The sequence below is a fragment of the Sminthopsis crassicaudata genome, chromosome 2 (assembly GCF_048593235.1).
Source record: "Sminthopsis crassicaudata isolate SCR6 chromosome 2, ASM4859323v1, whole genome shotgun sequence".
Lineage (NCBI taxonomy): Eukaryota > Metazoa > Chordata > Mammalia > Dasyuromorphia > Dasyuridae > Sminthopsis > Sminthopsis crassicaudata.
The window spans coordinates 161,681,626-161,706,831 of record NC_133618.1 but is presented as its reverse complement, the minus strand read 5'-3'; the positions used below and the strand labels follow the sequence as shown (position 1 = coordinate 161,706,831).

At 40.3% G+C, this 25,206-nt stretch overlaps 1 protein-coding gene across 3 annotated transcripts in view; it reads right to left on the bottom strand.

Moving 5' to 3' along the window:
• Positions 1–3,577: 3,577 nt before the first annotated feature.
• Positions 3,578–25,206, bottom strand: part of RRBP1 (ribosome binding protein 1) — a 126,056-nt gene continuing 104,427 nt past the window's right edge. The window contains exons 11-24 of one of the 3 annotated variants that reach the window (XM_074287806.1): positions 24,625–24,715; positions 22,194–22,286; positions 19,532–19,624; positions 19,111–19,191; positions 18,852–18,941; positions 17,047–17,139; positions 16,718–16,789; positions 14,639–14,734; positions 13,766–13,849; positions 10,188–10,289; positions 8,604–8,687; positions 6,568–6,663; positions 4,964–5,107; positions 3,578–4,158 (exon numbers count right to left, since the gene is read on the bottom strand). In XM_074287806.1, the coding sequence (XP_074143907.1) occupies positions 4,120–4,158; positions 4,964–5,107; positions 6,568–6,663; positions 8,604–8,687; positions 10,188–10,289; positions 13,766–13,849; positions 14,639–14,734; positions 16,718–16,789; positions 17,047–17,139; positions 18,852–18,941; positions 19,111–19,191; positions 19,532–19,624; positions 22,194–22,286; positions 24,625–24,715 (1,258 nt within the window). In that variant the 3' untranslated portion in view covers positions 3,578–4,119. The remainder of the gene's footprint in view (positions 4,159–4,963; positions 5,108–6,567; positions 6,664–8,603; positions 8,688–10,187; positions 10,290–13,765; positions 13,850–14,638; positions 14,735–16,717; positions 16,790–17,046; positions 17,140–18,851; positions 18,942–19,110; positions 19,192–19,531; positions 19,625–22,193; positions 22,287–24,624; positions 24,716–25,206) is intronic. The other 2 variants (XM_074287807.1, XM_074287808.1) reach the window with 2 other exon arrangements.

Sequence of the window (25,206 nt, the reverse complement as noted above, 5' to 3'; positions counted from 1 at the left end):
CAGAAAAGTAATTTGCTAAATATCACACAAAACCAGACTTTGAACATAGAATTCAATAGGCAAGTTATAGGATCAAAGATTTAGAGCTTGAAGAAATTTGAAAGCTCAAGTCAGCCCTCCCATTTCTTACAAGGGATCAAAGATCCATAGAAATCCAAGGTCTGACAGGTAGCAAGAAAAAAAAAAGGGGGGGAAGGTATGAATGCAAGTCTATCAATTTCAAATCTAGCATCCTCAATAGCTTTATTTAATCTTCTCTGAGCCCATTTCTTCATATGAAAAATACTCTTACAATCTACCTCCCAGGATTATAAAACTTAAACTTTTTTTTTTTTTTTATGTGAGTTTCCTAATCTCTGGTACCATTCTTTATTCAAAAGAAACTTTTGCTAGAATTTTCCTGAAAGCAATTTTTAAATGTCAGGCTCTCCATCCCCCCTTAAGTAGGTTATCATGAAGAAAGTGAATTAATAGTTCGAGACAGATGACTTATTTTGTATGAAATCCAAACCAGTTTTCCAAAGAAACCGGGTGGAAAGCAACTGAGGTGCCCTCTGCTGGCAGAAGAGGCATGAACACCAGCATCCAGACTGGGATGAGTGGAAGGGGGAACAACTTGTGGGAGGTTTTCCCTGAATTTGTAAGGCAGCAAGACCACAGAGTATTAGACTCTGTCAGTGGGACTGACTTCAAGCCCACAGTGAGGAAGAGCTCCTCTCTCGGCTCAGGATCGCATGGCTGCTCTGACTCGGAAATTGTGCCATCACTGCACCCGGTGAAAAGAACAGAACCACAATTCAGGCTAGCACTTGGGAACAAAGGGACTTTCCCAATGTCTACCACCCCGCTCCACTTCCTGAGCCAGAAGAGGGCTTTAAGAGATTTCTGAGCACCGGGATTTCGCCGGGCTAGATTCTAGCTGTTTACATGTAGTCTTGTCTGCATGTCTGGCCTCCATTCTCTGCGACCCAAATAAAGGATGTCATGGTTGGCTTCTCACACACTAATGACGGACATGTAGCTGATGTCCAAGTGTACTTGCTTCCTAGCTAACATACTAACCAACATTAAGCTCCATGCTGGGAACCCAAATATAGAGGGCATCCCCTGCCCCCGGGTAACTTACACTCCCAGTACAGCCAAGCTGGAGATGTGGGAGCTAGCACAGGGTAAACTACCCTGTATCCTTTTGGCGGAATGAGGTGACCCAAGTGAAAAGGGCACAGCGAGAGAGCAGAGGAAGCTAGCCGAAAGTCAGCAAGCATCTGATAAGATCCACCATAATTAGGCACTAAAATACGGGAAATCCTGATAAATTGAATAAAATGATCAACAATGGCCTTGTAAAGCAATGAAAAAGATGAACAGAAATGGGATAACAGCTAAGGAAATTAGGGACTTGTATAATTATCTATAAATTTTCCTCCATGCCCAAATTACTTATTCAAGACCCATTTAAAACCCCACATAATCTGTGAAACCTTCCTTGACTATTTGACCCAACTTCTTGCCCTGTGCTGCCTTATTACCCACTGGCAAGTTGCTATGATAGGCTTCCTTGAACCCCTCTTTGCAACTAAATCCTTAACACCTCCAAGGCAAGGAGAGAGCTCCAACCCAAAAAAATTTCCCGAATAGTAAATATTTAATAAGGATTTGCTTATGCTGAAAATTCTAACTTGTTTGTCTAAAGAAGGGGTCCTTAAATGTGTAAAGTCTTACTCTAATTTTTAAAAACATTTTTCAGTTGTCTGATGCTTTGTGATCTCTCATAGGGTTTTCTGGGCAAAGACACTGGGGTGGTTTGCTATTTCCTTCTCTAGTTCATTTATAGGTGAGGTACAATTCACAATAAATTTTACCGAATACAGTGATTTGAAGTCATGACTTGAGGCCCAGCTCTCTTCTCTATCCATTGTATCGCTTAGCTGCCTCACATAGATGAGACTGAAACAGGTCTACACAAGAGTGATTTGTGCAAAGTTAGTAAGTATTACAGAGGGGAGAGCAGAGCTCTCCTAATTGTTTAAATGTTAGGAAGGCAGGGTGGTATGAATGGAAGAATACAAGACTCAAGAGTTCAAGCCCCAGAGGCTGCACTCCCTGGCCAGGTGATTTTTAGATCAGTCCCTTGCCTTCTCTTCGGGCGGGAATAATAGGCCTCTGCTCAAATGTCACCTGGGCATCTCATTAGCTCTCTCCGCCCACCACCACAGCTGTGCCAAGGAAGGTCCTTTGTAAAGAGCTATGGACACAGGAGCCAGTATTTTGCCAGGTCCCCAGGACAGCTTTTAGAACACAACTCAAAAGTCCCTAAGCTCCCAGCTCAGAGGAAAGCTCACCAGAGAATCAGCAGCTGAGCACCAGACATCCTGTTATAGGCCATCTAGTACTGAGGCCAGGAAGGTGTCTTGCTCAGATCACAGCTCAGTAAATCGCTGAGCTAGAATGTGAATCTGTATCTTCAGATTGTGAATCTAGGGATCTTTTTTTTAAACACTGAGCTTCAGGGAAGTAGGGTTTTTGGACTTCTGTCATATAATCAGGGAAGTTCTCCCTTGTCAGATGTCAGTGGATGATTAAATAGATTCTGCTATCACCCCCAGAGTACACAAACATCAGTTTAAACAGAATAATAAAACTGCTACCCTTGTACTTGCTTTAAATAAAGCAACTTTCTTTCAAAGGGATCAAAGGTTTGTTTTGGTTTGAAAGGTTTATTCCTATCCTAGGGGATGGGAATTTTTTTTTTTAAATGGCAAATAGGTTAAATATTAAAAGACTAAACATATAGGAAGGTTAAGTACCATTCCCAATCCTACACAGCAGACTCAGGTCTAGGACCTTACCCTTCCAAAATTCTTAGCAGTGATACAAAGCATCCTCCACTGGACCACATCTACTAGGTGCATTTTGAAGGGATGGTGTGGATTTTTCTCGTGACAAGTATTATGGACTCGTACCAGCTGCACAACATCCTTTCTGTTTGGCAAGTTAAAATCACTGCACCCCAACTCCTGCCAACATGAACTTTTCAATGTTTCAGCCAGAGCAACCTCTTATTGCCAGAGCATAAATATTTTTCCAAGTCTAGGATGGAGATACCCTGTTTATTCACAAAGCTTGGTCCTTGCTATGCCCAAGGCCACCCACAACTCAATTCCTGGCAAATTCAGACCCCAAGGCTGTGTGTGGAGAAGGAAAAGAATAGCGAATTCTATCCCGTTGCCAGGTGTTACACCAGTTCCTTTCCCCCTAGTTCTCTGAAAGGAAAAAAAGCATCTCATCAGATTTTTCCTGCATTTGGCCTGCTAATTGTTAAATCTTGGGGAAAGAACAGGGAAGACAGGAAAATGGGTAGGCAAGATGCTTTCTATTCCTTCTGCTGCCTCTGTGCCCTATGATGGGTCCTACATGAATGTTAGTTTGAGGAAGAAAATGAACATTTCAATCCTGCTACTTGAACTGAGCCCTTCTTGTCCCAACCTTCACTTCTGCCCTCGGAGTTCATGGGAACCTGGGGACCCCAGCCTAGAAAAGCCAACCCCAGTGGGAAAGAAGACCAGAGACACCCCCAATGGCTACAACATTGGTTTTAATAGCAGTATCATCCAGAAATTCACAATCAGATCTTGTTGGCAATTGCATGGCCCACTTTCTTGACACTTCCCTCTCAAGCTGGCTCTTTCTCCCCATTCTCAATGACTCTGCAGAAACAGTCACTCCCACCCCAACCCCGAACAAAAAAACAATTGCACTGATTGACGTACAGATACATAGACGTTTTCCCTCCCCTCCCCCCCACCCCCTCCCCTGGTTTCACACATTCATGGGTTCTGCTCACACAGAAGAGTTAATAAAGGCTTTGGAGTCCGATTCCTGACAGTCCGGGGCTTGACCCAGGGAACACCATTTTAGAAAACATTACAAAGATTCCTTACAAAGGTGGTGCCTGTAGTATGTTTTGTGTGAATCTAAAAGGTTCTGGTTCACTAATGGCTTCTGTCTCATAGCTACAGGATGTGGAACATGTATATTTTTTTCAGGTTGGTTTGTTTTTAAGGAATGTGTAAGGCATTTTGGTAAAGTTGAATAAGGAACTTTTAGTCCAGAGGTGCTTCAGACGGAGGTCCCTTCCTTCACACTGCCGACATCCTCCTGTGGAAGAGAGCACAGTTAGACAAGGTGGGGAGCCACAGCAGGGCTGCATCAGTCAGCAGGCTCGGTGGGAGACGTGGCCCCACAGCTGCACCCAAGACACATGGATCCCCCTGCCTTCCACCACTCTCTAGGCGCCCAAAGATAGCATGATCCCACTCCCAAACCCTGACTCTGCAGGGGGAAGGATTACAGACTACCCAAAAATCTCATCAGTTGGGAGTGAGTAGGCTAAAAGCTTGCTGGTGGCCAGCCATGACTAAAGAGAAAAGAAGGGGCCCTCAAGTGCTTGTGCCTCCCCCTCTTTAGCAGTTCCTATCTTAACCCTTTCCACAGGAAACATGCTGACAATGACATTGTGCAGAATCCCCCGTTAGCGGAGAAAGAATCAGGTTAGGTTTTCGAGCTGGCTGCTGATGCAGTGAATAGAACACCAGGCCTGGATTCAAATCTGGCCTCAAACATTTAATAGGTGTGTGATGCTACCCAAGTCCCTGAGCCCCTATTTGCTCCAGTTTTCTCATCTGTAAAATGGGAATGATAATAGCACTTCTCTCCCAGGGTTGCTATGAGGCTCAACTGGTAATAATTATAATAATTATGAAGTGCTAAGCACTATGCTCGGCACATAGTATCCATCATCATTAGTAGTAGTAAAGAGTGGGTCGCTTAACTCCTGTTTACCTCGGCCTCCCCCACTGCAGAACAGGGAGAGTCATAAAGCCCCACCCGCAAGGGGTTCTAAGAGATAACTCTTGAAGTAGGGGGTGCTTAATAAACGGAGGAAAATGGGAAGGTCCCATACCGTTTTCTCCAGCTTCTCTTGTAGCTTCTTTACCATTTCCTTCTCCTGGGTTAACTGCTCCTGGGTCATCTTCAAAAGCCCTTGGAGCTTGGTAGCAGCTTGACCTAAGCTCTTTGTTAACCTCTTTTCTTTTTCCAGTCTTTCCTGTGGATCACCAATACAAGGGACTGTTCAGGTTGTCTCTAGTTTTTTGAATGCCTGGCACCAGGGAACACAGTCTTGTACCACATTTTCAGTAAAGACTGCACATAATTTGAACTAAGGAGTTTTGAGCCTGGGGGAAAGGGGGGGAGGGACCCCTCTACAACCAACCCCAGATCACTGGCCCAGGATGGCCTTACCGGAAAGAAAGCACAGACACACACTGTCCCCAATAGACAGACAAGAAAAGTTACTTCTAATGAGATGCCAGTGAGGGAGCTGATACCAGATTTTATTAAATATCCCATGTAACCTAGAAGAGGACAAGGGCCTGCAATTCCTGCTTCTGACACACAATGGCCACGTGACCACCACCCCCTCCACCCCCAATCTTGAGCTCTTTGGCAGCCCTCTACTCTCCAAAAAGGTTAATGTAAAGATCCTTTTGTCAGCCTAGTGAAGCTTCAGGACCCCTTCTCAACACAATGTCATCAATGTTTCTGAGTCATAGGCCTATAGACTCCATATCAGAATGATGTTATAAATATATAAAACAAAAGACAGAATTACAAAGGAAATTAATAACATTAAAATTCAATTTTGAAAATTGTGAAAATAAACAAAATTGTTAGTATTACAAAGGAAACTAATTATAGTGAAATCTACTTATCAAATTAAAAACTTTTTAAAGTTCACAGGTCCCATATTCATAATTTCTGCTCTGAGACTATAAATTGCAGTGTGTGCCAGAATGTGCCAAGCTCCACAAATAGGGAGAATTTCTCCAGACCCAACTATAATCCAGGTCCAATCTTATGCCCATTCCTATCTTTTTTTTTTTTTTTTTGAGGATGGAATTTTTTTTTTTTTTTAATTAAAGCCTTTTAATTTTCAAAACATATGCATGGATAAATTTTCAACATTAACCTTTGCAAAACTTTGTATTTCAATTTTTCCCCCTTCTTCCCACCCCCTCCCCTAGATGGCAAGTAATCCCATATATGTTAAACATGCCCATTCCTATCATAAAGCATTAACTTGTGATAGAAACAAAAATATGGACATCAATATATAAACCTCAGAGTTCTCGTAACTTGTACCTTTTTAAAAAATTATAAAAAAAAATGCCTTAGACATTCCTTAATGTTGCTCCCTTAGAGCAAAGAGTTAAAGGAAAAAGATAAAAATTGGTGCTTCTGACTTTCCCTGCTCCTCTGCAAAGGGATCTGGGTACTGAAAGGAATAACTGGGGGAGGTGAAAGAAATATAAATGGCACAGCAGATAAGTTGTAGGGAAATTCCATAGTGGTACCAATGAATTCTCTACTCTTCCCTAATTCTCCAAAGCATGTCTGTGTGGACTGATATCCCAGGGATTTACCAAGAGCTCCTCGCAGCCAGCCCCTTCCCGGCACTGTGGCCTTCTGGCAGAGTTGGCTTGAAGGGTGAGTTAAGACATTTACCTTCAGCTGAACAGCCTCCTCTGTTTCTGAAGACGCCATGGTGGATGCTCGAAGCTTCTCCAATTCTGCTTGTAAATTACACACTGAATTCTGGGCCTTGTTTAAAGAGAGTTTCAGGAAATCAGAAGATAGGACCGGGTTAAACACTCTAGCTAGAGCACCCAAATAGTCAAAATCAGAAATAACAAGAAATGCAAGACAGGCTTAAGAGCATAACCATCAAATTCTGATGCCGACAATCAATCATTATCTAGTCATTATGACAATGAGGACAATTCAGATTTATGGAGCACTGACCAAGGGCTTTCTTTGCAACAACCTGGGCAGGCAGACATTAAAAATACTTTTATCCTCATTTTAGAGACAAGGAAACTTGACAGTGAAGGTCACCGCTGCCCAATAAATGGCAGAGGTAGAACTCCAAATCGAGCCTTGTTGCCCATAACTGAGTATTTATGGAGCACCAGATGAAACAAGGTAGTGACTGAGTTCCTATTAACAGGGTATTTCAGTGTTTCAGACTTGAAAAGGAGAATGCACTAAGCAGTATGCATAATTACCCTCCCTCACCTGTAATATTCATCTATTGGGTGAAAAGCATTAAGAAGTGAACACTGTGGGGGCAGCTAGGTGGTGCAGTGGATAGAGCACCAGCCCTGAATTCAGGAGGACCTGAGTTCAAATCTGGTCTCATACACTTAACATTTCCTAGCTGTGTGACCCTGGGCAAGTCACTTAACCCCAGCCTCAAAAAAAAAAAAAAAAAAGAAAAGAGAAAAAAAAGATAAGAAGTGAACAAAGTGAACACTGCAATGGAGGAAACAATGTGTAAACACCAAGAGACATACTAGATATACACAGAATAAATGAAGGCATCCAAAAGAAAAAGAGGCCCTGACAGCTGGCAAGGACCAGGAAAGACCTCATAAAGAGGATGGGACATAAATTGTCTCAAAAGGAGCCAGGGAAACCAAGAGGGCCCTCAAGTCAAACAAACATCCTTCCTTCCTTCCCCAGACATGTTGGGTTTGTTTTGCAGGGATCCTGTGAGCATTAGCTCCAAGTGTAGAGATTCTAATCCTTCAGCCTGGCATTTAAAACAATGATGGGGGGTGGGGAGATGGCCAAAGAGGTAAAGGAGAGGACAAATAAGGGGGAGAAAAAGCTACTACAAATTTCATGGAACAGCAACTTGTTAGGCTGTTATGGTTTAAAATTCACATGCAGGTCACTTGACCCAACTTCAACTCTGCTGGGTCCTCCTGGCATAGACAGGCCCCTGTGATCTCAAAGCCACGATTCAGCAGGTCCTACTTAAGCCAGGAGGGTTTCCATTTCAGTGTGGGGTACATTATGAGCCCGTTGCTCCAGAATCAGAAAGGCTTATCACAAAAAGGAGAGCCAACAGCCACAGGAATCCATAAAACCACTTGGACCTGGGCTTCTTCACTTTTGCAGGGTCATGAATCCCTCTGGCCATCTGGTGAAGGCTGTGGAATGTTTCTCAGAATAATCTTTTATGTAGAATCACAAAGGAAAATGTTCTTACTTGGAGGTAGCTGTCAGCAGAGTAGGCTCCCTCATGTTATCCCAGCTCCCTGCAATACTTACAGGGCTACATCCCTGAATCCTGTGGGCTTAGCAGCACAGCACTGCTTCCGTACTGTGGGTCAGGGAAGGCCCTGATTCGATCCCACGTCCCTCAAGAGGTCAGCAAGAATTCTAGTTCACCTTGCCTCTCTCCATACCCGACTCTCAGCAGGGTCAGGTCTGACCACCTGGCTATAGGTAATGATAACTTCTGCCTTGCTCACCAACCTCACCCACAGATCTCTTCCCTAAGCTATCAAGTACATCAAAATGCTCATTAACATTATAAAATATCACCCAGTTTTTTCCATTCTTCCCAGGGTGAAAGGTGTCTTATCAAAGTTGGAAAAGGAGATAGAGCTATGACATCTGAGGCGACTATAATTTCTTATTGCTCACCCATCCAATCCCTTTCAGATACACATATCCCAGGTTAAAGAGCTTACCTCTTCAAACTCCACTGTAAGCTTCTGCCGCTGGATCTGTTCCTTCTCTAGGAGGACTTCTGTCTGCTCTAGCTGTGTTTTCAACTACATACAAACACACATGCAATTAGAATCTGTCAGAAGACAATGAAGTCATACTAAGACATGAACTCTAGACCCTGCCCTTCATTTAGATCTAATCTTCCCTCTCCTCCATGAGGGAAGGATTTTTTAACTTCAGGTCAGTATTTCCACAGGCTTCCCATACTTCTCTAGGAAACTACAGGCTTAATTAAGTCAGGCAGCTGGGTGATTCCCCCTTCACCAGTCTGAGGAAGAGATTTACCATCAGTCAGGACTGAACCCAAAGGCTGGGAGCTTAAAAAGAGTGAGAGATGGGAAGGGAGGAGGAAATCCAGAAGTACAATTGTGGGCTTCTGGAAACACTTTGGGGTAGTAGGGGAAGGTAAGAGCTGATTACATAACCTTTGTCAACTCTGTATGAATAAAAGCTGGGGAATGCCAGGGCAGATAGCTATCACTCTAATTTATGTCTCTTTTGGTATCTAGAGCAGTTCTAGGTAAAGGTTAGCTAAGAACAAGGGGAAGCTTTTTTTTTTTTTTTTTTTTTTTTTTAAACAGCCTGTTAAATTGTAAGATCTTTGAGGCTAGAAATGCCCTTATAATAATACCCTTAAGCACTTAGCACAGTGTCTGGAACACAATAGGTACTTAACAAATATTTATTAATGTACTGCTCCCATTTAGGATTCTCTGACAAAAATTTATTAGCAGGGACTTCAGAGCTAAAGGGTTAGAAAAACCATTCCCCCTTATATAAATTATATGACAAGAATTCAACAGAGACAAAGAGAGAATTAAAGAGAGTAAGAGGCAAAGAGCTCCTCTTTACCACCACGCACCATCATCTTACTTAGTAATATTCTTGGAACAAAAGCCCTCAGCTATATTCCAATTGCTTTATACCCCATTAACTCTAATTCGTAACAAGAGCTCATCTACATAGCATTTTTATACTTGTATTGAGTACTTGTCTTGAGACTGTCCTATGAAGCAGATAGCCCAAGTACTATTATCTCCATTTTAAGGACACTAAATTCCAGGAAGTCAGGTGGCTTGCAGGAAAGCCAGTGGAGTGTCCTTTCCATTGCACTAGTGACCCCTCACAAAGACTATGCTTCTACTCATCACCATGTGAGGTTCCCCTTCCCCAGCTCCACTCACTGAGACTGTTTTCCTTTTTTTCCTCATTTCCCAACAGCAAAACTAAACAAACTATAATGTTTTGTGTATTTAGGCAAAACAGTATGATTTAAAAATAAGCACATCACCTAGAAAAGTTACAAGATTCTGGGAGTTTCCCACCACCCCACCTTGACCTCATCCAACCCATGTTAAAAACATATCCAGAGGAACAGCCCAGCACATGGCTAAGACACAACACATGGAGTTCATGCAGTTATCACTAGCAAATGGAATGCCATTGCATACTCGGGAGCCAGGGAGAAAGGGGGAAAGTGGGTGAGAAGGAAGAAGATGAGCATAACAGGGTTGTGGGGGGGGTGGTCAGGGGATCAGTCTCACCGCCCTAACCTCGAGAGGTTCCTGCTCAGTTAGGTCAGCCTGCGACCCAACAACTTCACCATCCTGTACATGGTTCTTCATTTCGCTCAACTGCTTCCTGACCTGAAATAGGGATGGGCGAGTTTTGCTCAGGTATACCCCACACTTGCACACACATTCATATACACAGTTGCTACAAGTACATGCTTCCCTTGACTGTCTAATGAAGCCAGCAGGACAGGCCTTAGGTTGGTAAGCATGGCACATGGAGATCTAAGGTAGAACTCTTAAAAAATAAGTGAATAAATGAATGAGTAAATGAATAAATAAATAAATGCATAAATAAGTGAGAGCACCACCATTTAGGTAGGATAATCTAGGGTATAAAAATTACTTAACTGGATAAGGGGCTGGGGAAACAATTGCCCTTTATCCTCCCTAAGTTGACTATACTCACTGAAAATGGCAAAGTATAGAATTCAGGGTTAACTGATTTGATATTTTAAAACATGCTGATATAGAGGAACGACATTTCTTTCTAAAAGTAAAACCAACAAACCTTTCCAACACATTCAAAATTAAAGCACATGTTTTGTGCTGCCTTTGTGAGCACAGAATAGGGAACCTTTTCCAAAAATATGAGTTTTGTAGACCAAAAGATATTTTTCCTTGATGTTTAATAGAGGAGAGGATAGGAACTATCCTAATTCTGGATGGTGGTTAGGAAAGACCAGAGTTTAGTTCAGGGACATCATGAATATTTCCATTATTCATAGACTGATTCCAAGACCCAAGAACATTTTAAGGCCTGGTCTATCCACAACCTATTCAGCACAATTTGCACAATAGAATGATTCTAGAATCCTTTCCTCAAAAAAGGATTTTTACATTTAAAATTTTTCAATTTCAAATTTAAATTCAAACTCTCTCTCCCCAAAATCTGACACAAAGACAATAACGCAAATTCCTGCCAATTTGGATTAAATAAAGAATCTTCAAAATGGAATAGATGTGATAAAAAGGTCATTATCATTAAGTGTCTGATGCAATCAAACCTAAACACTGCCTGGAAGATTTCTTGGGAAAAACAAACTGGATAATTTAAGATTATAAATGAATCTAGATTCCACTCAATCTAAAGCTCAGTGTTGCATGTAAAATTCAAGACTACTGCCTCTGATATATTTTTAAAAAAAGATTTAGACCAATTTTATAAAAAAATATACTTAGAATTATAACATTTTCACATGGGAGGAGCCCTCAGGGATAAGGTTCAGTCTTCTCATTTTGCAGATGATGAAATAGAGGCTATGGTGGCTTAGAATGGGAATTAGTGGCACTGTCTCCTAATATTCATCCTAGTATTTTTTCCATTATCCCAAATGGGCCATCCAATGAAATCTTGATAATCATTGCTCTTTAAACAAGTTAAACCCTATTAGGTCCATCATGGGATATCAAAGCCCAGTAAGTTGAGTTGGTCCCAGAAAAGAGAGATTCACCACTTCACTCCCAAGGGGATGCCTGAAACACAATTTTTCTTTAATCCATATAGTTTTAGAGTACTGATGTTTCCATATAGGAGAATGTGAGAAATCTGAGTTCACGTAACGAGAAAGGCTTCTTAAACTGTGGCATATGAACTCATGTGAAATCTTGTAACTGAACATGGGGGAGGGAAGGTCTCAAAATTGTAATTTATTATCAATAAATGTTTGATCTATATACCTTTTTATATACCCATATATCCAGAATTATGTAAAAATTTCTCCGGCAACAAAAGACTACCATTTGATCTGACAGTGCCACTGCTGGGTCTATACCCAAAGAGATTATAAAAGAGGAAAAAGGACCCACATGTGCAAGAACACACTATTGTTTGTAGTTTTTTGTTTTTTTTTTTTTGTTTTTTGTGGTGACAAGGAATTGGAAATTGAGTGAATGCCCATCAATTGGAAAATGGCTGAAGCTATGATATATGAACATAATGGATTATTGTTCTATTAGAAATGATGAGAAGACTGATTTCAGAAAAACTTAGAAATATGTACATGAGCGGACGATGTGTGCATTGAACACAACCAAGAGAATATTGTATACAGTTAACAAGATTATGTAATGATCAACCATGATAGAATCAGCTCTTCTCAGCAATATAGTACAATTCCAATTAGGATGGAAAATGCCATCCATATCCAGAGAGAAAACTATGGAGACTGAATGTAGGTTGAAGCATGGTATTGTCATCTAAAAAATTTGTTTTTTCTTTCTCATGGTTTTCCCTTCGAATTTTGATATTTCTTGAACAAACAACATGACAGATATGAAAATATGTTTAAAATGACTGTACATATGTAATCTATATCAGATTGCTTGCTGTCTTGGGGAGCAGGGAGATAAAGGAGGGAAGGAAAAAAATATCCAACTCAAAATCTTACAAAAAGGAATGTTGAAAATTATCTTTACGTATAATCAGAAAAATAAAATGCTATTTAAAAATAATAGCTTTTTCAAAATATGTGCAAAGTTTTCAACATTCACTCTTCTAAAAACTTGTGTCTCAAATTTTTTTTGTCTTCCTTTCCCCACGTTTTCTCTCCTAGACAGCAAGTAATCCAATATAGGTTAAACATGTGCAATTCTACCATGTCCGTTTCCACATTTATCATGTTACAACAAGAAAAATCACATCAAAAAGGAAAAAAAAATGAGGGGAAAAAAAACAAAACAAAACACAACAAGCAAACAATAACAAAAAAGGTGAAACTACTATGTTGTGATCCACATTCAGTCCCCACAGTCCTTTTTCTGGGTGCAGATGGCATTTTCGATCACAAGTCTATTGGAACTGGCCTGAATCACCTCACTTTTGAAAAGAGCCACATCTATCAGAATTGATCATCACATAATCTTGTTGCTTTGTACAGTGTTGTTAGCAAAATAAAAATAGTATTGAGAAAAAAAAAAATTTCAGGAGGCAGCTAGGTGGCGCAGTGGATAGAGCACCAGCCCTGAATTCAGGAGGACCTGAGTTCAAATCTGGTCTCAGACACTTAACACTTCCTAGCTGTGTGACCCTGGGCAAGTCACTTAACCCCAGCCTCAAAAAAAAAAAAAAGAAAGAGAGAGAGAGAGAGAGAGAGAGAGAGAGAGAGAGAGATATTTCTCAGATGTAAGGGGGTTATGAGTGGAAAAAGTTTAAGAAATCATGGAGTAAATGATTTATGGGCAAGGACTTAGAAGAAGAGCCCAGACCCTCAAATGAAAAAGTCTCGCACCACCACTGAAAAAAATTGCATCAATTGCATCTATACATTAAAGCTCAATTCTGGTCTCCTAAATCAACTGCGTGACATTTAAGTTAAAAAAAAAAAAAAGGTAACTGGGGTTAAGTGACTCACCCAGAGTTGCATAGCTAGGAAATATGTGTCTGAGACCAGATTTGAACTCAGGTCCTCCTGACTTTAGGGCTGGTGCTCTGTCCACTGAGCCACCTCACTGCCCCAAGTTAATATTTTAAAATGCAATCTCAACACACATGCACATACACTTCTTTCACAACACTCTCTCCCCATATATTACAACCAAAGCTTAGTTACCAGCGCAAGTTCCTTGCTCTGCTTCTGTGCTTCACTGTTAGTTGCATCCATCTGCTCTCGGGCTTCTGTTAAAAGGTCCCTCAACTTTGTTTATAAGATAAGAAAGAGAAAAAAGTGTTAGTGGGAGCAGAAGAAAGAGAAAAACAAAACACAACATCGAACTATGAGTCAATAGCCACATTATCTAAATACCAAACAGAAAGACAAGGTGTTAATAGAAATAACTCAAAGGAAATGAGTTTACTAGGTTCTCTGAATCCAAAGTCTCACTTTTAAGAGACAGAAGAGAAACTTTCCAAAATCTTTGGGGAAAGTTTATAAGGCAGCTCCCATATATGACTAGAGCCCAATCAAAAATTACGAGTTTTCTTTTTCTGCGATGGTAAAGCTAGGCTTAAATCAGTCATCCATCAGTACTTTTGGGGGTCTTTCCCTCCTTCAGAGATGATCAATCATCCAGTGGCATGTGAAGTATACAATGGGGCAGCCAAGGGTCCCAAACTAAGGCACAGCTTAGGTACTGTACAATCAACAGGCTCATCCCCCAAACAGAACCATTCTGATTCTTTCCTAGTCTCTAGAAAAGAGAGATCCTCAGCTTAGGGGAGTTTCAAACAAAGGGACTACGGTTAGATTTTTAAAAATAAAGAGATAACCAACTATTTCCTCACTGTCCCAGATGGCCAAGCTGTCCTTGAAAAGAAAATCAGCCTAGCCCATGGTGACAAAAACTTAGCTGGGACCTTGAACTTGCAGTGTCAGAACTTGTGAGCAAGCCTCCCATCTAGCCCCATGCTGACGCTTTCATGGGGGGGACTAGGGAGAGAAGGGACAGTGCAGAACCAGGGGCTGCTGAGGTTACCACCTACTTACCAACTCCACCTCTTTTGCGTATTTCTGACATTCTGCAGTGGATGTCGACATGTGCTCTTCCAGCCGTGCTTCTAAGAGAGCTGCATGTTCTTTGACCTTGACACAAATACACATCATCACACAAATGAGACAATAGCCCTGAAGTCACAGTGGCATTAAATAACACGAGCATTAATTGAATAGGAATTGCTGAACTTTAAGGACAACCACCATAGACTGAGCACTAATGAATTTAGGAGTGGGAAATTAAAAAAACAAATAAAAGCAAATAAACAAACAAAAAATCCTGCTTTTGTCTTAGGAGAAATTAGGCCAGGTGTAAAAGAAAGTATCACCAGCACCATGATTCTTCAGTTTCTTGAAGCTCTCCTCAGTTATTTGATTCAATTCAACAAATCCAGTAAACATATATATGCCTTCAACTGCACTGCTAATTGCTGGGGTATAAAATTGGCTAAGACACAGGTCCTGCTTTCAAGGAGTTTATAATTCAAAGAAGGATATGAAGGTACCCCAATAATTACTATAACAAAGAAAGGTAAGATAAATACAAAGGAGAGATTCAAGAGAAGTGGTCTGACAAAGTGAGAAATCACTTACACCTAGGGTGGCAGGTGGGGGTGTTAAGGAAGGCTTCAGATAGCAAAGGTGGTATCTGAGTGAGCCCTTCAAAGAAGCCGGGACTTTAGGAACCAGAAATGGGCTGGGAGTGGGTAGGAAGGAGTCTAGTTCAGGATTTGGGGAACACATGAACAGCAGCACAAAGACAGGAAAGGGCAGGATGAGAATGGGTTGAGAAGTAGAATATGAGAAGATGAGTCATATGAGAGAAGACCGGATAAACAGTGAGCCCAATTGTGGAAGGGCCCAGAATGCCACCTGAAGGCAATCTGGCTGCTCCCCAGAATGCACAAGGGGGAACCCCAAATAATAAGGACAGACAGGGACCTGGAGGTGACAGGGAGCCTCTAGCATCTCACAGGCAAGGAAACCCCTCAGAAGGCCACAGCAGCAGTTCAGGTCAGAGATGATGAGGGCCTGCCTAGAGCAGGGGCAATGTGAGTAGTCAGGGGAGGGGCTTATTGCATAGAAGAATTGAAGTAACCCACCAGGGAAATTACCTGGGCAGCAGGAGGGAAGACAGACTGGAGAGAGCCTGGCCTAGAGGCTCTATCAGTCTGGTGAGAGGACATGAAGGCCTGAGGGAAAGTGGAGAGGAAGAGCCAGATAAGAGGAGACTTGGGAACTGATCATATTCATGAATCTGGGAGACAAAGCTATGCCATGCACAGAGATGGGAGGAGAACAGGTACGGGAAGGGAGACGGTGAGCTCTGTTTGAGAGAGGGGGTGTCGGAGGTGCTGGTGAGGCATTTGGAGGGACAGTCAGCAGGCTGTTGATAACACAGGCCCGGCCTTCTGGGGATGTATTAGAAGCAGATACGGATTTGGAGGTTACCTGCATAGAGGTGACAACTGAAGCCATGGGAGTAGATAAGATCACCAAGGGAGAGTATAGAGAGAAAAGAAGAGAGGGTCTTAGGCAGAACCTGAGCAGAAGAGATGAACCAGTAGAAAAGACAAAGAAGGAGCTATTAGTGAGGCAGGATGAAAGCTGTGAGAGAAGGGGCATGGACAGGGAAGGAGGAAAGACGTGGTCTACCATGGCAAATGCTGCAGAAAATTTAAGAGAAAAAAAGATACCCTTCCCCCAAAAAAGACAAACAGTTGGCATGCCAACGTGGTGGTGAGAGACCTGAGAAGGTATTTCAGTACAGCAATGGGTAGAGGAAACAGATTTACAAAAGCTGTGTCAGCATCCTTCTGACACTGATAAACATAGGAAAGGACAGCAAAATTTATGTAATTAAAGAAAACCCAACCACCATTAAAAAAATCAAAATCAAAATCAAGAATGAAAAATCCTTGGTGGGTGGACAGCTAATTGTATAACCTATGTATAAGGATGGCTGACATCCTGCAATCAACCCATGAGCTCCCTTTCTCCAAGTTTCCACGTAAAGATCTGGGACCTTTTTTAAAAGACATTTTCTTTTACTAAAGCAAAAAAATGTCTTACCTGAGCTGTATTCTGTAGGTCTCCTTTTAACTTCTCCATGGTTTCTTCAAGATGTTTCACTTTGATTTGTGACTATGAAACAAAACCAATACTGTATCAGAGATGCAGGAAGAGACATCATGAAGTGCTGTTGCTCTAACTTGAATGTCCCCTCCAGAATATTTATTCCTCTTGGGGTAGAGATAAGGAACCCTCACTCCAAATTCAGCTGTCCAATTTCCCCTTGTCCTAATGTGGCTTTCTCTAAATTTCCTATCCTGAAGGCAGGAAAGAGAAAGGGAGGAAGATGAGATAAGTCAAGTAGTCAAAGCAACTTCATCAGCATTTACCTTCTGTAGTTCTTCTTCTGATACTGTGAGCTTGGCTTTCCAGACCTGCTCTTCCTCCTCTACACTCTTCTGAAGGTCTTTCAACATACCTTCCTAAGAGATTGATCATACAGGGGTAATGGTTAAAAAAACAAAACAAAAAGCCCACCCAGTCATCCTAATGCCATCAAACTCAGTCAATAAGTTTTTATTAAGTACTTATTATGTGCCACGTCTTGTACCTTACCACTGGGAATACAAAGAAAGAAATGAAGTATAAAGCCATTGAGAATGCTATAAGATGATTGTTGTTCCCCTTTGTTTTTGTTTTTTAAATTTTCTGGTTGAGTTGTGAGTTATCTTTCTCCCTCCTGACCCTACATTAAAGAAAGCCAACCTTTAATATAGATATATGTGTGGAACCATAATATACTTAATTCCATATATCAATTCTTCCTCTGGAGGTGGATAGCATTTCATTCATAAATCCTTTGTGGTTGATTTGAATGATCACATTATTCAAAATAACTTAGTCATTCAATTACTGTTACTACGTGAAATATCCCATTTCTTACTTCCCATTTATATAGATTCTCCTCACTTAAATGTTTTTACCCCCATCCTATTCTCCATTTAGCTCATATATCATAGGGCTACAGAATTATTAAAAAACTCAAGAGTTATTGTCTAAATTCCTTTTTTATTTTTGTTTTGGTATGAGGATTTTGCTTTTAAGTAAGCCATTCTTTGGCTCTATGATGTGATTAGAACCTTAAGAATTGTTGTGATTTGTTTTGTCCTCTCAAAGGTTAGGACACATAGAGGGGCTAGCAGAAGGGACATCAGACAATGCAAATCCAATTTTTGTCCAGAATATGGCTTTTTACAGTTTCAAAAGATGAAAAAGTAGGCTGGCAGCATATATTCAATTATCCTTCTGAAGACCTCCTCTGCTGCATACTTGAGGTCTGGTACCTCAAAGTCTCCTTTCCTCAACCCCGTGGCCAATGTTCTGCAAAATCTTTAAGCCTCTTCTTTTCGTGACTTAGACTCAGAAGAGATCTGAAAGGTCATTTAGTTCAACATACTCATTTTGGAAAATGAAGAAGCAAAAACCCAGAGAAGATAAGATGCACACATGACTAGTCATTTCATACATTTAGAACCAGGATCCTGCTATCTTCCCCTTCTGCCATGCTGTCTCTCATCAAGGAAAACTCTATGTTTGCCCCTTCAGAAAATCCGTGAAGTGCTATTTTTGAACCCTCATTCTTTTTCCCATTCCAGAAATTAGCCTAGCCCATGGCAACAAAAACTTAGCTGGGACCTTGAACTTGTAGTGTCAGAATTTGTGAGCAAAAGCCTCCCCAAAAGTGCAAAAGTGCTATTTCTGAATCCTCATTCCTTTTCCCATTCTAGAACTTAAACCACCTTCCTGGGAAATCCTGTGTAGAATTACAGATAGAATGCAAATACTTTTGAAATAAATAATTCCCATCTAACTATGGAATACATGCATATTTTTCCAAAGTCCTATTCTAATCCCTCATTGTGGTGGGAAGGTAACCTGGTGTTTTGAAAGCCCGTGCCTGTGGAGAACTTGGGGGCCCTGTTATTCCAACTAGGAAAGGCTTCAGTTATGTGTGAAGTCTAAAGACCACAATCAGGGCTCATCCCCTGACTGCCCACAGGATGATGAGTATGGAGGTCCCAGTACCTCTCAGAGATCATTTCCTTTAAGTCATAGACCATGCACTAGTGGAGGAAGAAGGGCCCCTAAAGACAAAAATCACAGATCCACAAACAGGTGAAGACATTAAACTCACTGTTTCTGCGAGGATGGTTCGGTACTGGTCACATTCAGACTGTAAAGTATTTTGGGCTTCCTCAGCATCTTTTAACTTAGAGACTAAATCCTGAAACAACCCAGGAAGAGCTGCATGTTAGTCACAAACAAAAACACAAAATCTATCTCTAACCCCCAAGTTTAAAAAAAAAAATGGCACCATAAGTCTACAAAGTCTATTCTGGCAACAATAATATTCAGGGCCAAGCCCAGAGCCTCCATTTCTAGGACCTTCTTACCAAAGACACTCCAGCCGGTGCTTTCTGCTTCCCAGCTTCTGTGCTCTTCTCTTTGAATTCCTGTAGCCACTCATCATAACTCTGAAACCATTAAAGAAATGAGTATGAGGATTCCCATTTATCCTGAGCTGAGCAAGAGTGCCACCACTGGAATCAAACTCCACTTTAGACAATAAGAATAATTAATCATGCTAACAGTTGGCTCTAACATAGCATTCTAGAGCTGGCAAATCACTCATGCATTATTCCCATGGGACCTTGAGAACCATGGGGTGGGAGATCCTACAAATATTATTATCCCCATTTTATAGATGAGGAAACTCAAAGTCAGAAGGGAAATAAATGGTAGAACCTGAATCCAGTTTTGCCCAACCCCAGTCCAGCCTCTGTGAACCACCACTGCAATGCCTCTGCTTTGTACCTGTTGGGTGACTACTGAGATGTAAGGGAAGAGGGAGAGAAGAGTTTCTTTTGTTTTTCTCTGAGAGATGCTGAACTGTTTCTCTATTTCTTCCTGAAAGAGAAAAAGCAAGGTTTAGAGGTGAAAGTAGAAATTAGCTGCTCAAAGAGCACTATAATGTATACATCTATGGGATATTTTTTGCTCAAACTTTGTCTTAGAGAGTATATGCTTAATTCTCAAGGTGAAAAGAACAACATGAATGAAAAGGACAAGATTCTGAGAAATTCAGAGGTTCTAAATGCTGCTCCACAAGCAAAATGTCCCTATAAAAACATAACTAAAAACCTGAAAATCATGGAGGGAGAACTGATATGAGGACCTTCCAAACACTGAACAATTCAACTCTCTATGACATCTTTCAACAGCTTTACTTAAGTTATTATCAAAATTAGTTTTTATTTCATGAATACACATTATACTAGCTAAAGAGTGAGTAACCAGAGTTGATGTTCAATAGTGCTAAGATAAATATAAGATGATATGTTACCTTGAGATTAAAAACAAAAACTTTTACACAAACAATTGGCAAATGTATAATCAAAGGCTGACTAAACACTTTAAACTTCTCCCCCCGCACCAAAAAAAAAAAAAGCCTCTGAGAAGCCTGGGTTCTAGACTGCCCCAATTCCATAGGCAATCTTGAATAATTCACCTTCCCTAGCCCCATTTGTTCACCTATATAATTAGGGGGATAGGCAAAATCAGCAGTGTCAAAATCCAACAGAAGGAGGGACCACTATACTGTATCTATGGATTCTTGCAAGCATACATTGACTTAGAAAATTACATTTTAACATTATCTATGTTGTATTGTACTTTAAAAAATATATTTTGTTAAATATGTCCTAATTACACTTTTAAATGGTTTGGGCTGCAGATGGAAGTGATACAGATCATCTGATACTTCTGGGCCCAGATGATCTCCTAAGTCCCTTCTAGTTCTAACATCCTGGGATTCTAAAATTTGTAAAAGGGTTAATAAGAATATTAGCAATATATACCCAGAAGAGTTACTATTTAAATGACACTTTCTTTTCTTTTTTTTGCTGAGGCAATTGGAGTTAAGTGACTTGCCCGGAGTCATATAACTAGGACTATTAAGTGTCTGAAGCCAGATTTGAACTCAGGTCCTCCTGATTTCCAGACTACTGCTCTATTCACTGTGCCATCTAACTGTCCCAGTTTTATGTATTTTAATCAGAGTCCTAGACTTATGGCCACATGGTGCAGCATCTATGGTGATTAGTAGATACAATGCTGAATTTGGGATCAGGAAATTCTGAGGACAAATCTGAACTCAGACACTTTTTGGTCACATGATTGTGGGCAAGTCCTTTCATCAATGGCATTCAATTTTTCATCTGTAAAATGAAGTTCTAAAGTCTCTTCTAGTTCTAAATATTATATCTTACATTTAGAACTTATATTCAGAATAGGATTTGTTTGCCTTAGAAAGTATAAGTATAAGCATCACTGTTTTACTTTCTAAGGCAAACAAATCCTATTCTGAATACTCTGCCCAAGAAGATTTTTCTTGAAAAATAATATAAAAATGATAACAACTAGCATTTCTATGATACTTTAAGGTTTATAAAGCACTTCATAAATAGTATTTCATTTTATCATCACAACAACTCTGGGAGGTAGGTACTATTATCATCTCTATTTTACAAATGAAGAAATTGAGGCAATCAGAGGTTAAATGACTTGCCCAAAGTCAAACAACTAATAAGTATCTGACTCTGAGTCTGAATTTGAATTCAGGTCTACTTTCTCCTATTACTGCCTCAACATATACAGCTACAACTCCATATACAATGGAAAGATAACAACAACACTTGAGGACCAATGCATTTGAAGCCAACAGCTCAATTCTCATTTTTGAAAGTGGTTTCTTTGATATGGTGATTGGAAGATCAAAAAACAAAAACAAAAAACAAAAGCATTTCAATAAGTGCTATTTTTAAAATGTCAGTAAATTAGATTCAACTAATGAATAATAAAACTCAAGTTTATATGGTTGGAAATAATTCTGTTTTGGTTTTTATCTCTCAAGTGTCACTAGACATTTGCATCTTATTTTTAAATATTAAAAAACCCATAGAAAGGTATCTGCTGGATGTTTGGGTAAGCAAAGGAAGTAATTTAATAGGCCAATATAATTTATTGAAAAACATTTGTCATAGCACATCAGTGAACCTAACTGTAGCTCCATATTAGCTAATACGTTTAAGGGAAGGCATGAAATTTAAGAGTAGACTCTTTTCTCCCCACCTCATTCAAAAGAGAACAGAAGACTCAACCAAGTGAGTATTTTATGTATCAGCTTCCTTGAGAATCTCAGACTTAATTAAGCCAAAGCTCTAGGCCAGAAATCCTTGGCAACCTGTATTTCACAAATTAAAAAAAAAAAATTCTTGTTGTTTTGGCAAGGCCATTGGGATTAAGTGACTTGTCCAGGGTCACATAGCTAGGAGATATTACGTATCTGAGGGAGGATTTGAACTCATGTCCTTCTGACTTCAAGGCCAGTACTTTATTCACTATGCCATCTAGCTGCCCCCTCAATTAGTTTTGATGTTTTTAATGCAGACAGAATTGAACATGAAATATATCAAACCTTTGCTTTGGTTAAAGAACTCAATTTCTCCTCACATCCTTTTTCAGCAGAAGCTAAAGCTTCCATTGCTCTCCAGTTTTTTTCTCGAAGGTCCTAAGAGAGGAAACAATTGTCAAGATCAATGCAGCCATCCCAACACTCTCAAACAAGACATGTAGGAAGTACAAGTTGAGATCCTCTGATGAGCTCAGGCAATGGAATGTGGCATCCAAGAGACTGGGATCTAATTTCCCATTGTTATGGGCCATCAATTTTTAACTTGTGCTGGAGCCCTTAAACATATGGTTACCGTGCCTCTTAACACATTATAAGGACAGTCCCAGCCTACTATCAAGACAGAGAAGGTCTTTTTTATAGTCAATATAATATTGGGATAAGGAGCAAATGGATGAGACAGCATAGCTTAAAGATTTCTTTCCTCCTCTCTCAAATGTCCAATCATGGTTTTCCCTCATCTCTCCTTGTAAGAGGAAGAATTTCACAATATTCTGTTGATGGATTGTACTGTGTCAAGAATTTATAACCTGTAGTCCATACACTTTTTAACATTTTGTGATATAACTGGTTTCCTTTGAAAGAAGATACATTTTATTTTATGCATTTAAAACTTGTTTCTGAAGAGTTCATAGCCTTTCTGGACTGTCAGAGAGTTTTCGACACAAAGAAGGTGTAGAACCCTTGCAATAAATAAATAGCTTGAGTCTAGCATTAACTGACACTTTGTTAGGGAGGAAGAAGGAAGTGAGAAAGGACAGACAGAAACACAAGGAAGTGATGAGGCTCTTTGTTATAACAGAGAGCCGATGACTGGCCATTCTAGCAATGAATGGACATTTGGGGGCACATTCTCACTGAAGAGACACATACATAAATGAAGCTCCTAGAGAAGAACGCATGGTCATAAATACCCTTGTACCAAAAAGCTCAGGCCAGACAGACAGTTACAGGTGGCCTAGAACAGCAGAGCTCTGTCTCCAGACCCCTGCCAGCCTTCTCACTGCTATCACTCTTTCTGATGATTCCGAAAGCCTCCTCCTGACTCTCCCCATCCCAAGTCTGCCCACTTTCAGGGTAATCCCCTTTATTTTATGGCTTTGGTCACATGTCTCTTCTGATCACAAGTCCTGGTGCCTCTCTACTACCTATCAAGTAAACTCCAAATTTCTTGATTGATGCTCAGGGCCCTCCTGTCAATACCTTTCATTGCTCAGCTTATCTCATGGACTACCAGTCACGGATTTTAAACTCCATACTCCATTCAAACTGGATTCTGCTCCCTGCTCTCCATGCCTAACACATTCTCCATACTGAATTCCTTGCTCCTTGTGTCCATATCTTCAAATTTCCCTTCAATACTGTTCAAATCCTCTTGTAGGAGAATTTTCCTGACTTCCTCAATTATTAGCATTTCCTCATCCTGTAGTAACTTTGTAATTACTTTGAATACATTTTGTATTTATATTTATGAGGTGTTGGGTCCCTCTAGCAGTTTGATGAATCATACTGGGGACTTCATACTCTTCCCCTTTCTTAGGATTGTTTTTAAATGCACAAACTAAAAATAAGCTGGTTTACAAAGAGAATTCTAGCATATACAATGTTTCCTACATAACAAAGGTGGGGATGTCCAGCCTACAAGCCATATAAGGCCAATGAAATCATTTGCTAAGGCAACCACAGGTGATGACGGTGAGCTGAAAGCTAGGTACACAACTTCCCACTGCTTAAATTCTGTAAGTTGATAATTTGTATGGCCCCCCCCAAATAATGTTATAAATACCCAAATGGCCTCTGGTAGAAAAAAAAAGTTCCCTACCCCTACTAAAAGAAGAAAGTTTCTTGAGGTTTAGTTTTGTTTCTTTTTGTATGTCTGTGATTGAGACTTTATAACTATGAATAAATGTTTAATGAGTAAACTAAATTGTTCTAGTAGGTGCTCTGTTATCTCTGGCCTAAGGGTTTCTTTAACTAGGATTCATCCAAGGTTGGAATATGGGATTAAGAAGTTATTCATAAGAAACTCCTAGTCATTCCTAAACAAGAAGAAAAAATACAAAAGAGATTCTAACAACCAAAGATTCAAAGAACCAGAGATTCTAACTATTCTTCTTCACTCTCTCCTTCCACCTCCAATATCATAAAAGGAAAAGGGAATATGAGAAGAATACAGCAGTGCCATGGTTTGTGGAATTATGAGGTGAACAAGGTTAGGGAGGCATGGAGCCCTTAGGCGTTACTGCCCAACTTAACTCCTAGCTAAGCCCCTTGGCTGGGGTGGGGAAGGGGAAGAGAGCTGCTGGTGTGAGGACTGTTAGTTGGGGGAGACTGCTCTAAGATGGTTTTTGAAAGGACCAGGAGCAAACACATAGAACACTGATGCAGCCTCTTCACCTCATGCTGCCTGAGCCTACCCTCCATGTCCCATACTTACATTGTTTCTTAATTTTTGCTGCTCGACAGCTTCCTTCAACTCCGTGGCTTCCTTTTCCAAGGATGCTACCTGGACCTCACGCTCTTTCAGCCTAAAGGATAAGAGAGCATTATTTTCTTGTTTCCAAAGTGGTTACTCTCAAAGTGTTACTCTCAGTAATCCATTTTCCAAATCAGGGGCAACCCAAATAAGAATGGCCTGATGTTCAAACTACACCATGATACTTTAGAAGAAGGTTTCCAAACAGCTAATCATTCACAAAGTGCAACCTAGTGGACAATAATAAATAATAAAATAATACATTGTGGACAATACTAATAATAAATAATAACAGTTGACAAAGTGCAACCTAGTGGACAATAATAAATAATAAAAGTGAAAATGACTAACACTTACAAAGTGTTTTAAGTTTTACAATGTACTTTGCATTTATGATCTCATTTGACCCTTTCAACAACCCTGCTTGGTAGATTTTATTATTAGCCCCTTTCTACAAATGAGAAAACAAAGGCTGAGAGAGGTTGTGACTTATGTGGTTAGTAACTGAGGTAGGATTTGAACTCAGATCTTCCTGACTTCAAT